Genomic DNA, 15,627 nt, shown 5'->3' on the forward strand with positions numbered 1-15,627 from the left:
TTCATAAATAAAATTTACAGAAATAAACTATTGAGTTTACTCAATAATAAACTATTGGATTATACAAATTATCTCTCTTCAGTCAAAATTTAGTTTAGTTTTATGCACCAGAATTATTTTTTTCTCATAGCCACTGTAAATTATGTCATATCCTCAAATTGTGCCCAATTACTTAACCAAGTTTTGTCAAATGCCTAAGATGAGAGCCTATTCCATTCCCTGGTTGCATAATAACAAAGCAGCAGTTTCTGCTTTCATAGAGGTTACATTCTGTTGGGAAAGTATATTTTAAAAATAAGTAAATATAGGATATCCTGATAGGCAGCAAGAAGCCCTGTAAAAAAAAAGACGTAAATTAGAATAAGAAAATGGAGAGATGGGAGTTTTTTTTTTTTTTTTTTTTTTTAATGGGTAGTCATGGAAGTTCTCTATTAAAACCTCTATAAAGAGAACTAAGGTATGGATGCCAGCTGTGTAATCACCAAGAAGAGCTGCCTGGGCAGAGAAAATAGCAGGGCCATGAGGCATGGATAAACTTGCCAGGTTTGAGGGGAAGTTTGGAAAGGGCAAAATAGGGCCTTTGCAAGGGTCACGTGTGTGGCTGACACAAAAGAAGAGAGGGAAGATCACTGAATGAAGAGATTAGAGTGGCATGCAGGTGCTACATGATGGAGAAAGTGTAAACTGTTATAAGGATGTGGGGTTTCATGCAAGTATAATGAGAAACCACTGTCAGGTTGAGGGTATTGATGCAGTCTGACTGTCATGTTTAAAGGTTCACTTTGCTTACTGGGTGGAAAACAGATTCTAGCTAGGTAAGAGTGGAAACGAGTTGAGCATAAAGGGAGCATTGTAGCAATCTAGGCAAGAAATAATGGTTACTTAGAATTGGAAGTAGTAGTGAAGGAGGTAAGGTATGGTTAGATTAGGCAGGATTTGCTTTGAGATTGTTGTATAGGATTAGTAGTTTGTAGATCAACCATCTGCTATTTAGATAATGAAATGTTGTATCTGTATAGATTTTGCTTTGCTCAATATACTCTAAAACAGAAAAATAAAAGAATATTTCCTCATTGTTTATGTAATGCAAGGCTATGGTGCTGTAAAAATTTTTAAAGTGACTATCTTTAATTTTATTTAAATGTTACTGAAATAATTGGACTTTTCCCTATTGTGTTACAGATATTTTACAACTGCACATGTGTGGGACTTGCAGCTTCTAAATCCGGAAATTCCTCAGGCATAGTGGGAAGATGTCAGAAAGACAATGGATGTCCCCAAATGTTTCTGTATTTCCTTGTAATTTCAGTCATCACATCCTATACTTTATCCCTAGGTGGCATACCTGGATACATATTACTTCTGAGGTGAGTACTGATTCTCCCTATTCTAATTTTAATATAAGACACAATCATCTCGAGGAATGATTTAAATTTTTTTCTGTGGAATCGTTATGATTCCTCTTAGTTTTTTTCAAGAAACTTGTCCCATATCCTTGTTTCACTTTTATATGTTATTGCACTTTGGGTATTTATACAAAAATGTGGCTGAATAGAAGTTTTCTTAGTTAAAAATGTTTGTAAACTATTGGTCTAGGAGGCAATGTTAGTGCCTATATCACTAGAATTGCTTAATAAATGTAGTATCCAACTTCTAACACTGGTGATAATATTAATTAGCATAGGTAACATGCATTTTAGATTAAATATAGTTTCACCAAATCATGGGAAATACAATTTATAAAATATTTTAAGGCTCATCTAATACAATAATATTAGAATTTATTATATATATATAGTTTTATCTGTATATTTTTGCCATGACTGGAATTATCTGTGGGGGATTTCATGGCTTTTGGGTAAATTGAGGCTCCTAATCCATGATGTTAATGACTGTATTATTACATTTTCACACTGATAGAAAGAAATACCTGAGATGGGGTAATTTATAAAGGAAAGAGGTTTAATTGTCTCACAGTTCCGCATGGCTGGAGAGGCCTTAGGAAACTTACAATAGTCAGGGGAGGGGAAACAAGTCCTTCCTCACAAGGCACAGGAGAGAGAAGTACAGAGTGAAGAGGGAAGAACCTCTTACAACACCATCAGATCTTGTGAGAACTCACTATCACAAGAACATCATGGGGGAGCCACACCCATGAGCCAATCACCTCCAAAGAGGTCCCTCTCCCAACATGCGGGGATTAAAATTTGGATTGCTATTCAAGATGAGATTTGGGTGGGAACACAGAGCCAGACCATATCAATGACTTCAACCATTTTTGCTTATAAAACCCTAAAAAAATTTGTAACAGTATGTAGCTTCTTGCATATTTATAATTTGACACATAAAATCTTTATCATAAGTTTAAATAGTAACTAAATTGATTTCTGGTACATTATAAATATTTCTATTTTAAAAATAACGGTTTTAAATGTAAGTCACTTTCTAATGTCATTAATGGGATCTAAAACATAGTGATTTGTTAACCAACATCACCTGAGTAAGAATTGTATAACTACTTTAACAGTGACAAGCACTACATATTTCCTTGTTCCTGTATTTATATCTCCATTCAAATTCCCTATAACGTTTTTCTTATATTAAAGCAGAATTTGTGCTCGAATTTTTTTTTACTGATTATGCTATCATACACCTGTAAAAATTATATGAATCCAAATTGTAAATAGTTTTGAAAACAGAAGCCTCAGTTATAATATTTTCAACCTAATTGAGCTAGCTTTAGCTTTGCAAATGTTTCTATACATTTATGAGATGGACTGGGTGATTTTCAAATTAATTCATATATTTAAGGATGAATACTAATTTTTTTCCTAAAGCAAGACTAAGCAAAGTATTGTGTACATTTTTTTTATTTCCCACAGTTTTTATCTGGAAATTGTTTAGAAATGACAAACAGAAAATAGAACTTATTAACCACAAACCTGCTATTCTCAAAACAGCTTTCATCAAATCATGGGAAATACAGCATGGAGAACATGAGATAGTTACATTTACAAATGGCAGCCTGAGTTTGACAAAATGGCAAAACATTGTCCTAGACTTTCCAGAACATTGTGGCTACTTCTTCAACATCTTCTTATATTGTGCCAAGTGTAGAATCAGGTTACTTACCACAGAAAGCATCTTTCTAACCACTAGTCCGTCATATTAACTATTGTGAATTTTGATTTCAGAAGAAAAGGCATGTCTTTTTTTTTTTTGCCTCTTTTAAACAGAAACTAAAAGATATAATATGTAAGAAGTAGTTAATACCATGGTTAACACTCAGCAGTTATTTTATATATCACCATGATTATTACTATTAAATTTCATAGGCCAATCAGTTTAAGCTTTACAGTCATATTAATGACACTCTTATTATTTAGGTGTTTTTGCACTTTTCTGATTTTTTAAAATTCCCTCTATTTAGCAACAACTTTTTAGCATGCCACAGTGATTATATCAATGCTGATCAATTTGGCCCTGTGCTTTTAGACAAAAAGCCATAAAAATTGTAGGCTATTAATTATTTATTGTTGCTTCAAATTCTAACATTTCTTAGAAATTTGAGTTTTATTCTGAATCTTTGCATTTTGGTGATTACACTTAAATTTGACTATCGGCACCATATGAATATGGCATGTATGGGTGATTTAGTTTCTAGAAATATTAATTATAAACTTCTTATAGCATTGCATGAAATGGAATATGGCTTTTACATATTTTGCCCTCCCTATGTTAGCACAACAATGGGTTCAACATAAATGGCACTTGAATTCTAACATGATTTCATGAATGTTAGGCAGATTATCATTCAAATTTCTATTTGCTTTAATGGATTATATATTTCTTGTAATGGTGCTTTTGTTGATTTTAGGTGTATTAAGCCACAGCTTAAGTCTTTTGCCTTGGGTATCTACACATTATCAATAAGAGTTCTTGGTAAGTTAACCTATGCTTTAATTTATGGTAGCCACCATAAGTGTATTTTGAAGACTTTTCTAAATATTTTTACAGAATTGCCATGCATAAATATATGTTGTAGGTAGCAAAGTTCATAGTCTTTTTTATTCCTTTCTTCATTTATTTATTCCCTTCCTCATTTTCTTGACTCCTTTCTTCTTTTGTTACAGAAATGTATTGCCTATTTTGTGCTCCAGATATAACAGAGATTTTGTGAGATTAATAATAATTAATCACAATTTTTGTTTAACAATCTTACCTTTTCTAGCACTTGTGTGTTCTCAGAAAACCCATGGCTTTCACAAGACAGCTCTCAGAAATTAATGAGTAAGAAAGGCTGAAGCCTAAATATAATTTTTTCAGTTCTTAAAATGGAAATAATTATTTTGAGTTACTCTCAATGCTTATCCCTTATGTCATTAGGGAGAAAGATAAGGTGTTATTTAAACCAAGCAAATAAATTTGAGTAGGTCATACTTTAAATTGCAATTGAAATGTTTTTTGTGACTACCAAATTTTTAAATATGTATTGGTTAAAACCCATAGGAAACAGTGAATGAGACAAAGTTTGTATCCTTAAAGAGTTTTATCCTTAAACAGTTTTATTGTTAAAGAGTTTTATCCTTAAACAGTGAATGAGACAAATAAGGTTTTTATCCTTAAAGTTTTATCCTTAAAGAGTTTATATATTAAAGAATAAAATAAAATAATTTTGAATATTTCACTGACATTTGTCAGAAAGGAACAACCCAGAAACAAGAACAAACTCAAAGCTTAAAAAATCTGAAATTAAATTTGGTTTACATAGATATTGTTGTAAAATGGTTGCATAGCAAGATAATAGAATCCTGACAACATTGAAAAAGAAACAAAAATAGGGTTATGTGGCATCATGACTGGCCCTAATTTTACAATATGAAAATAGGTATTAGCTAGAAAAGTGTCATATATAGAGCCTGTAGTATATGCCTGGCAAGAATTGGCCCCCATATCTACCTGTCTTTGGGAATAGAGATGGAGCCTACAGAGCAAAAATTGTTCCAACATAAACAAATGGTTTACAAAGTTGATTTGACAAAAATAATATTTGAAATTGGCAAAAGTATCATAAGCAAAGTCAAATGGCAAATGACGAACTTGCAATTTATGTAACAGACAATTGCCTAATATTCCTATTATAAAGAAAACTCCTAAGTTTTGAGAAGAAAACAACAAGCAACAAAGTAGGAAAACGAGCCAAAGATGTGAATTTTTCATGGAAAAATAAATGTAATTGCCATTTAATATATAGAAAGATGCTCAAATCCACTCATAAAAAGAGCCAAGTTAGAACCACCTTTCTTATCAGGTTGACAAATTGCCAAATTTTATTTGCAATGTATGGAAAAATAGATTATGCTTACACATTGCTGTTGGGAAAATGATGTTCTTTATTGGGCAATAACAGGTAAAATTACATATATATATATATATATATTTACCTTTTAACCTAATATCTTTACTTCTAAGAATTATACCAAAAATTTGCTAGCAAAAATTATAAAATAAATTCAATCATTAATAGGTGCAATAATTGTGACTTTTTATAATAACAAAAAACTGGAAGTGACCTAAATGTCCATCGGTAGGAGATTGGTTGAATAAACTGTAGTACACACACATAACAGAGCTGTAAAGATGAATGGGGAAAATCTATCTAATGTTACCAACCGATCTCCACTATATAGTATTATGTAAAAAGAAGCAAAATGGAGAACAATTTTTATTGTATGATGTTTTTGGTGTTATGTGTGGAACGGTGTAAACATTATATGCATGTGCAAAGGCATTTTGCTCTTTTTTATAAAAGAAACAATGGAAGCATAAACTAAAAATGAATTTTAAAAAATGGTTATACCTGTAGGAGAAGAAAGGGAAGAGGGATAAAGTTCAGGATGGAAGTAAGACTTTGTAAACATAACTTTTTCTGTGATTGTTTAATCAAAATTATATAAAGTTTTAATATAACTGAAAATAAAATTTAAAATAACCACATATTAAACTGAAACTGTTTAACGTAAGCATATGTTGGTTAAATAAGCATACATGAAAAACTTTAAATGCCTTAAAAAATAAAAGTTTTTACCAAATCCTTATAGATTAGCTGGATTTGTAGTTATTATTAGTACTAATATCAATATTTTTATATTGAAACTATTATGTATTTAAGACAAAGCAATTGAAATATGTTAAGATTACTTGGAATCAATATTTTTAGTAAAATAGAAAAGTGATACAAGAATAAAATTTAAAAATTTAAAGGCCGGGTGTGGTGGCTTATGCCAGTAATCCCAGCACTTTGGGAGGCTGAGGCAGGCAGATCAACTGAGGGTGGGAGTTCGGATCAGCCTGGCCAACATGGTGAAACCCCATCTCTACTAAAAATACAAAAATTAGCTGGGTGTGGTGGCGCGTGCCTGCAATCCCAGCTACTAGGGAGGCTGAGGCAGGAGAATCGCTTGAACCCAGGAGGCAGAAGTTGCAGTGAGCCAAGATCGTGCCACTGCACTCCAGCCTGGGTGACAGAGGAAGACTCCATCTAAAAAAAAAAAAAGTAAATAAATCTCATTCTTAAATTTGAACTTAAAACATCAATATGAACTCACATATTTTTATTTTAAAATAATGTGTATTTTATAGCTCCATCTCCTGAAAACTCTAGAAACTTTGAAACCCAGAAGAAATGAACACCACAACACTTAATCTGTGATATCTAAATATAATCTCACAGTAAAAGATATGGCACCTTGGAGAAATGACTGGTTCAAGGCCTAGGGTAGAAAATGCATAAGATGATTATGGGACATCTTTTTATACTAGAAAACGAATGCGCTATCAAAGCCTAAGAAGGATATATCACAAGGGAACAGAACCAATTTGAGGAGATTGGCCTCAAGGTGAGATAAATTGAAACTCAAAATAGTTGTAGCAGTAGTAACAATAATGGCTGCAGTTTATTGAAATACATAGAATATATTAAAACACATGAGTTTATAATGATATTTTAAAAATCTGGAGAATATCAGGACATCAAGTCATTATTCTGAAAATTGAGAAATAAAGGGGAAAAAAATGATTTATCCTGCCTTTCTTCTATTAACTGTATGTCAAAGTATCCAAATTAGTCAATTAAGGAAAATTCCTTTTTAGAGAAAATCCCAAAAATACTTTCTGTAAGAAGCATAGATTTAAAAAAAAAAAAATTCTGTCTTGTGGCCTTAAAAATAGTTAAAAGCTTTAGACGAAAGTTGATGAACAACTGCATAATGGAGGGATCAGACTGGCCTAGTCTGAACTTCATGCCCATCTTAGCATTACTAAGAGTGGCAACTAAGTTGCATGTGCCTTCTAACTGGGACAGAATAAAAAAACACACAGTACGTTAGCCTGAAGTAAATTGAACCTGAATCTAACAAGATATAACTACCAGATTCTAGGAAAGATGGATGAAAGAGGAATAAATTAAATAATGTTATAAAGAAGCAATTAAATCCAGACTGTGGCATATCCTATAGGACTTGGTGGTGTCTTTTTTTCAAAAACCATTAGTAAGAAAAAAAGTGAAGAGAGTATATTGCTATAAAGAGTCATCAACTAAATACAATGTATTTATTTGGTTTGGATCCTTATAAAAACAAATGAATTTTAAAAAAATCCTTGGAGACAATCCAAAAACTTGAATATGTACTACATTTTAGGTAAAACTAAGAAATTATTGTAAAATATATTAGGTGTGAGAATGACATAGCAGTCATGTTTTTTAAAAATGCCGGGCACGGTGGCTCAAGCCTGTAATCCCGCACTTTGGGAGGCCAAGACGGGCGGATCACGAGGTCAGGAGATCGAGACCATCCTGGCTAACACGGTGAAACACTGTCTCTACTAAAAAATACAAAAAACTAGCCGGGAGAGGTGGCGAGCACCTGTAGTCCCAGCTACTCGGGAGGCTGAGGCAGGAGAATGGTGTAAACTCGGGAGGCGGAGCTTGCAGTGGGCTGAGATCCGGCCACTGTACTCTAGCCTGGGCGACAGAGCGAGACTCCGTCTCAAAACAAAACAAAACAAAACAAAAAAATGTCATCAGGTAGAGATACATGCTGAAATATACATAATTGAAATGACATGATGTCTGAGATTGCCTTTAAAATATTAAAATAAGAGTTCAGGCCGGGCACAGTTGTTCATGCCTACAATCCCAGCACTTTGGGAGGCTGAGGCGGGTGGATCTCTTGAGACCAGGAGTTCGAGACCAGCCTGGTTTCAACATAGCTAAACCCCAATCTCTACTAAAAATACAAAAATTAGCCTGGCATGGTGGTGCATGCTTGTGGTCCCAGATATTCAGGGAATCTGAGTCACAAGAATTGCTTCAACCCAGGAGGCAGAGGTTGCAGTGAGCTGACATTGTGCCACTGTACTCCAGCTTGGGTGACAGAGGCAGACTCTATCTCAAAAAATAAAAAAAATAAAAAATAAATAAAAATAAAAATAAAAATAGAGTTCAGAGTGGAGAGAGGGATGAAATAGCAATGGCAAAACATTAATAATTGTCAAAGCCATGATGGTACACGAGGGTTAATTACATCATTCTCTCTGCTTTTGTGAATCTTTGAAAATGTTCTATTACAATAATCTTAAACCATGTACAGAAAATTGAGAACATTTGAATCTTTTGGCTTGTCTTCACGTCATTAAAGGTAATGTAAAATTGGTTATCACCTGGATTTTTTAAGTGGTAAATCATCTATTTGGTTGGTTTTTGAGGCACCAAATAATCCAAACTGAATGCTAGATAAATTTTCTGCTCTTCTTGTTCATGGGGTTTCATGCAAAATAGATTAAATTAGATATTCCTATACTCATTTGTTATTTAAAATGTAAACATGTACAAAGATAGCAAGAACTTTGTTTGTATACAGCAAAGATAGCAATGAACTCCCATTTATCCATTACCCAATTTCAACAGTTATCAACACACAGCTCATCTTAGGACATCTGTGTGCCTAACTCCTTACCCCAACTAGCTTATTTTGAAGTAAGTCTTAGACTACTGCATTTCTTCTATAACATGTTTGGTGTGCTCTTCTAATCAAAACCATAATGACCTGTTTTAATCTGGTGATTCTTGCATCTTAAAAAATAACTTCTTAATATTAGCAAATACCCAATTACTGCTCAAATTCTTTATATTATCTGATGTTTCTTTATACATGTACGTTTCAATCAAGAACCAAACAAGGTCCACAGTTGCATTTAGGTGATATATTGCTAAAATCTTTTTTAATCCATAGGTTTCACTTCCCTCTTTCTTTCTCTCCCATTTGTTGTGAAAATTTGAAATCTACAAAACAAAAATTTAAATGACAATGAATAATTGTAAAACTTTTACTGGGATTTATCAACTGTGTCCAAAAACCAGAAATCTCTCTCCTCTGTTTCTCTGAGCATACAAATATTTTGCTCAATCATTTTAAAATAAGTAGTGAACATGCTGACACTTCAGTCCTAAAGTCCTCGACTTGTATTCTTCTACAAGAGCACGTCTGTCGTCCTGTATAACCACAATACCATTCTCACACTTCAGAAATTCAACATTGATATGCTACTCTGTCTAATATAATTCCTCATTCAAATTTCTTTCATTATAACAATAGTGTCTTCTATAGTGTTTTATTATCTCTTTTGATCCAAAATCAAAGACCACATATTGTGTTTAGTTACCTTTTTTATCTCCAAAAATTCCTCATTCTTATTTTTTTGTTCTTTTGCAACATTTACATTTTTTTTTCAAGAGGCAAAGCCAGTTGTTTTGTAAAATATCCCACCTATTGGATGTGTTTGCTTTTGAGCATGTCCAGGTAAAATATTGTTGGTGGCAATACTACACAGATGATTTGCATGATGCTTAATGAATCACATCAGGAAGCACATCAATTCAGTTTATACCATCATTGGAATTTACCTCGTCCTTTAGTTAACAAGTTTTCTCTCCATTGTACTCTGCAGTTAATAAGTCATCTATAATTTGACACTTCGAGATTATGTCACCATTCTGTTTCCCAAAAATCTTTCACTCAAAACTTTGGCAGCCACCAATGAGTCTGGATTGAATCAATTTTTTACATGAGTATTTGCAAAGTTTAGGTAAACCTTTACATAAATGTGTGTGTGTGTGATATATATATATATATATATATATATATATATATATTTTTTTTTTTGAGACGGTGTGTCTTTGCCTGTAGTCACCAGGCTGGAGCGCAGTGGTGCGCTGTCTGCTCACTGCAAGCTCTGCCTCCCAGGTTCACACCATTTTCCTGCCTCAGCCTCCTGAGTAGCTGGAAGTACACCCACCCGCCACCACACCCGGCTAATTTTTTTTTGTATTTTTAGTAGAGATGGGGTTTCACCATGTTAGCCAGGATGGTCTCTATCCTGACCTCGTGATCCACCCTCCCAAAGTGGCCTCCCAAAGTGCTGGGATTATAGGCGTGAGCTACTGCACCTGGCCAGAAAATATTTTTAAATATTTTCATTTGTTTTCAAATAACAAATGGATAATCTCTGGAATTTAGAAGTGCCATAAATATTATTAGATGATTTTAAAAATTTAATGAGATTATTTTGTTCAATATAAGCCTACAAACATATAAAAAGGTTAAAACTCAAATGCCAGAAACAAGCAGGCTGTTGATGGAAATGAGTGATGTAGGCAGAGAGAAAGCTGTATGGACTCGCAGTGGACTCCAAGTGTAAGCAGTGAGTGAGGAGTGAGGCATGGAGGTAGCTCCTGCTCAACTCCAGCCAACTATGACCATGAACTGCCAGACAATATAGTTCTTAAGAGAACTAAATAACAGATGTTAATGAACCACCAATTTAGAACACGTAAAATATACCCTGAGCTATGAACAACTAGTTAAGATACTTTCATTAATATTTGTACACTAGAGATACCTTTTCTCTTAAGGAGGGATTAAATTCTGAACATTTTCTGAGGGTTTATAGCTTGAAAAAGAAGGACAGATTTCCTACCATGGTGAGCTTATAGTCTAGCAGACAAGGCAATTCGACAAGCTATTACAGGAGTATTAAAAGTTTTATGAGATGTAAAACAAGTTTAGTTCATCAAAATAGCCTACCATGAAGGAAAACGTTCAAACTGAGATTTTAAAAGTGAGTGTGTATTAAGAAGGTAAAGAAGAGAAAAGTATTGCTTGGGATAAAGGAAACTACACAAGGCATTGAGACAAGAAGAGAGAACATTTTAGTCACTGAAAGAAATCCAAGAAAATTGCATTCTGAAATATAAGACAACAATCTTGCCCAAAGCGAGGCCACAAAAGTAGAATAACCCAGTGTTCAGTTAACTACTCTTCTTTTGGAAGCGATGTCTTGGGAAGTCACCTACTTAATTCACTGATGCAATCTCTGTATGATGGTTAGATTCGAGAAGGTTAATGAAGGAAGCCAAGAAATCATGAATTGGCTGTTGCTTTATGTTAGGGTAGAAGGAGTGGCAGTGGGAATGGAAAGAAGAGAAACTGTTTAAGATATACCTAGTAGGTAGAATTGGTATGTTTGAGGGATAAATTAAATATAGTGATAGCCAGACAGAGGAGAGAAAGAAGGCTCAATGATGACTCCCAAGTCTGCTTTAATGACTGGGCTTCCACTGATAAAGGGACAGGTCTGTAGGGGAAGAAGTTGAGCTCATGTTGAGTTTGAAGTACCTGAGTGACATGCTTCTGGAGAAAAATAAATGGCAGTTACTGCATGATTCTGGAGCTTATGAGAAAAGACTGGATTAGAGAGAGGTTTTGGAGATTTCAGCATGTAATTGATGGCCTTTCATCTCCAAAACAGTAATTAAATTAAAGTAAGTGGTTTCAGACAATCATTCATAGACAAAAAGATGTGCATATGTTTTTTAACAGCAGTTGTTTTTCTCACAGCAGGAATCCCAGCTCCAGTATATTTTGGAGTTTTGATTGATACTTCATGCCTCAAATGGGGATTTAAAAGATGTGGAAGTAGAGGATCATGCAGATTATATGATTCAAATGTCTTCAGGTACCAAATCAAAAGCATTCCCGCATCTCACTGCTACAGCATCCCAGATTTACACAATGCCACTGACACTAACAAGTTTTCATGTCATTTCACTGCTTGTAAGGTAAAGAATAGTCTAATCAAAAAGTGTGATCTGTAATCATAGAATAATTATATTATTATTTGATTAGATCTTTGATTTTTGTCCCTATTCATTACCTTGACTCCCATTTTAAATGAGTAATCATTTTTAAAATATGACAAAAATGTCCAGAATAGAGTAGAATTTTGAAAGTTTATGCACACAAATGGGCAAGTATTTCCCTGAAATTCAGAGGCATTTAAATTTAGGTCACATTTTGGGTTTGATTTTATTCTTTTTCAAACTGAGCCAAACTGTACCACTTACGTCAGATATAATCCCCCTGGGCAAGAGTTGGATTTGGCTCTAAATCTGTCCGGCTTTTATTGCCAAACTGATGTTCAATTATTCTCGTACTTGAAATGCACAAAAGTAAAAGGTTTTCTCTGTGTGGGTGAGTGTATATGGGGGTTGGGTGGCATGGCTTTTTCACTATGGTGTCATTCAGTTCAGCTCATCAAACATTTAGTCCCTTATTGCTTAAAGCAATGCTTCAATGGCTTAAAAGCAAGGAAGATTGTTTAAAAGACTTACAAGCTGAGCATTTTCTAGAGAAATAAACCTGGTACTGAACCATCTTAGTTGGATGTGAATTGGGTACACCATTTCAAATAAATCTGTTTGAGTTAATAGGTTTTGATGCTATGCGTGAAATTTATTTTGGTTTTTGAAAGGGACCCAATCTGTGAGTATAGTTTAGGATTTCCTCACATTTTTGCTAAGGCTGTATTAACTGTAATGTAGAGACAATGCAACTCAATCAGAGATTGAGAGTATGTTTTCAAGGTAACCAGAATGAGACATGCAACCTGCCCTTCCATATCTTAGCATCTTCTGACAAAGCATAGAACTATAGGTTTCTCATGAAATAAACTGATTTAAATAACTGGTTTATTCTGAAATCACTCTGCTTTACTCAGAGCTCCAGTTCCCCTTAGCATTGCTTCATGCAAGTTTTCCAAAGAATGAAGTTGGGAAAGGTCTGAGGATAGGGTAGCCACATAATTTATCATTCAAAACTGGGTACTTTTGAATGTGAAAAGGAGCACTATGAAAATTACACTGGGCCAACACCAGCATAAACCGGGGCTGTTCTAGGCAAACAGGGATATGGTTACCTGGTCTAAGGAAATAATTTACAGAAAGGATAAAACTGATTATGTAATTAGTAGTAACTGAAAATGATGGTGCTACTAAGACATTGCTTTATTTTATAAACTGCCTTCAACGGTCTGTCAGTATTCATAAAATCGTCTTTTATATAAACCACCAAATCTGCATTCTTAAAGAAAAGCATCAGAATGATATTATTACCTACCTTTTAAATTTTCTCTGAAGTTGGGTAGTTGCAATAATTCTAACAGAGATTCTCTCTTCTTCTAGACATATATATCTGGGACTAACTGTGATACTGGGCACAGTGTCAATTTTCCTCAGCATTGCAGTACTTTTCATTTTAAAGAAAAATTATGTTTCAAAACACAGAAGTTTTATAATGAAGAGAGAAAGAACAATGGTGTCTACAAGATTCCAAAAGGAAAATTGCACTACAAGTGATCATCTGCTACAACCCAAATACTGGCCAGGCAAGGAAACTCAACTTTAGAAACATGATAACTGGAAGTCATGTGTTCTAATTGGTGGACATTTTGCAAACAAATAAATTGTAATCAAAAGAGCTCTAAATTTGTAATTTCTTTCTCCTTTCAAAAAATGTCTACTTTGTTTTTGGCCCTAGGCATTAGATAATATAACTGATAACAAATATACTGAAACATATAATGGAAGATGCAGATGATAAAACTAATTTTGAACTTTTTAATTTATATGAATTTTTTATATCATTTACTTATTTCACTTTATTTTGCCTTGTGCTTATTGATATATATTAGCTGTACTTCTAGAAGAACAATTGTCTCTATTGTCACACATGGTTATATTCAAAGTAATTTCTGAACTGTGTCATGTGTCTAGAGTAAGAAAATACTGCTAAAAATTAACTCATACTTTGGGCTCCTTCAAGTATTACTTCTATAGTATTTTCTCCCATAGCTGTCTTCATCTGTGTATTTTAATAATGAACTTAGGATGGAGCAGAACATGGAGAGGAAGATTTCATTTTAAGCATCTCCTTTTCTTTGAAATACAGTAATTTATATAGAAATGTATAGCAGCAAATTATATTGGGGATTAGAATTTGGAATTAATAGCTCTCCTACTATTCATTTACATGTGCTTTCTGTGTGGCGCTATAAGTGACTACGGTTGTAAAGTAATAAAATTGATGTTAACATGCCTTATTGTTCTTTTATGAATTCAGTGAATTTAAAACTATTGTAAAATATAATGCTGCCCCTAATTTAATATATGTAAGCAACTTCCTACTTATATACATGACGTGTTCCTAAAACATGTTTGAAAGGTGAATTTCTGAACGTCTACAATAAATGTAGGTGTTACAACAGGAATAGAGAGTGATGCATGAGTGATAGGAAGTCTGAGTGTGGTACCTTTTGGTGCTCCACCTTCCCGCATCACAGGGCCGAGGGACTCCTGCGCAGGGAGTTGCCACGGGGACAGCTTGCCAGATAGCCCTGTTTCTCTGCAACTGAAAAAGTCAAGCCAAGAGGTTTTTTTTCTTTTTTTCTTTTTTTTTTTCAGACAGAGTCTCGCTCTGTCGCTCAGGCTGGAGTGCAGTGGCGCGATCTCAGCTCACTGCAAGCTCCGCCTCCCGGGTTCCCGCCATTCTCCTGCCTTGGCCTCCAGAGTAGCTGGGACTACAGGCGCCCGCCACCAAGCCCGGTTAATTTTTTGTATTTTTAGTAGAGATGGGGTTTCACCGTATTAGCCATGACGGTCTCGACTTTCTGACCTCGTGATCCGCCCACGTCGGCCTCCCAAAGTGCTGAGATAACAGGCGTGAGCCACCGCGCCCGGCCAAGAGTTTCTTCTTTCCTGACTTCCTGGTGCTCTTCTGATGGGGGCTGGTAGGTTCAGCAGTCAAAAATCTTTAATCTTTAGCTCTATTATGTACTATATGTTTCCTCCTCCACCATAGCTGTAAAGAAAGGCTTAATCCTTCCAAGAAAAGCAGACTTAAGACAGAGACCACCCTAGTGAGGTATCCTGTTCAGCTACTACTGGCTCACCATCCAATTCTGTCCGCATTCTGTTAGTCCGGTACAATCCGGAGAAGACTAGATGAAAGGAAAAGTTGGGTTAGAAAAGATAACCTGAAGGACACTGCAGCCTAAGTGAGGCCACAGAGTCCTTCAAATGCACAGGAGGACCCTTACTTAAGAGATTTTCAAGGTTACAATGGGAACCCATAATTCTACTATGTACCAGCCACACCAAAAATTGTGTTACTTAATCTGTATAGCACTCCTAGTATCTGAATCCCCGTTTTGCAATGAAACAGGCTAAGAGAG

The 15,627-nt window shown here is 34.6% G+C and overlaps 1 protein-coding gene across 4 annotated transcripts in view; it reads left to right on the plus strand.

Annotated features, from left to right (window-relative positions):
• Nucleotides 1-14,664, plus strand: part of SLCO1C1 (solute carrier organic anion transporter family member 1C1) — a 60,507-nt gene extending 45,843 nt beyond the window's left edge. For 2 of the 4 annotated variants that reach the window (XM_003906086.5, XM_009180336.1), the window contains 4 exons: nucleotides 1,183-1,367; nucleotides 3,878-3,942; nucleotides 11,958-12,178; nucleotides 13,580-14,664. In XM_003906086.5, coding sequence (XP_003906135.1) covers nucleotides 1,183-1,367; nucleotides 3,878-3,942; nucleotides 11,958-12,178; nucleotides 13,580-13,753 — 645 coding nt within the window. In that variant the 3' untranslated portion in view covers nucleotides 13,754-14,664. The remainder of the gene's footprint in view (nucleotides 1-1,182; nucleotides 1,368-3,877; nucleotides 3,943-11,957; nucleotides 12,179-13,579) is intronic. The other 2 variants (XM_009180337.4, XM_009180338.4) reach the window with 2 other exon arrangements.
• Nucleotides 14,665-15,627: the final 963 nt, after the last annotated feature.

The sequence above is a fragment of the Papio anubis genome, chromosome 9 (assembly GCF_008728515.1).
Source record: "Papio anubis isolate 15944 chromosome 9, Panubis1.0, whole genome shotgun sequence".
Classification (NCBI taxonomy): domain Eukaryota; kingdom Metazoa; phylum Chordata; class Mammalia; order Primates; family Cercopithecidae; genus Papio; species Papio anubis.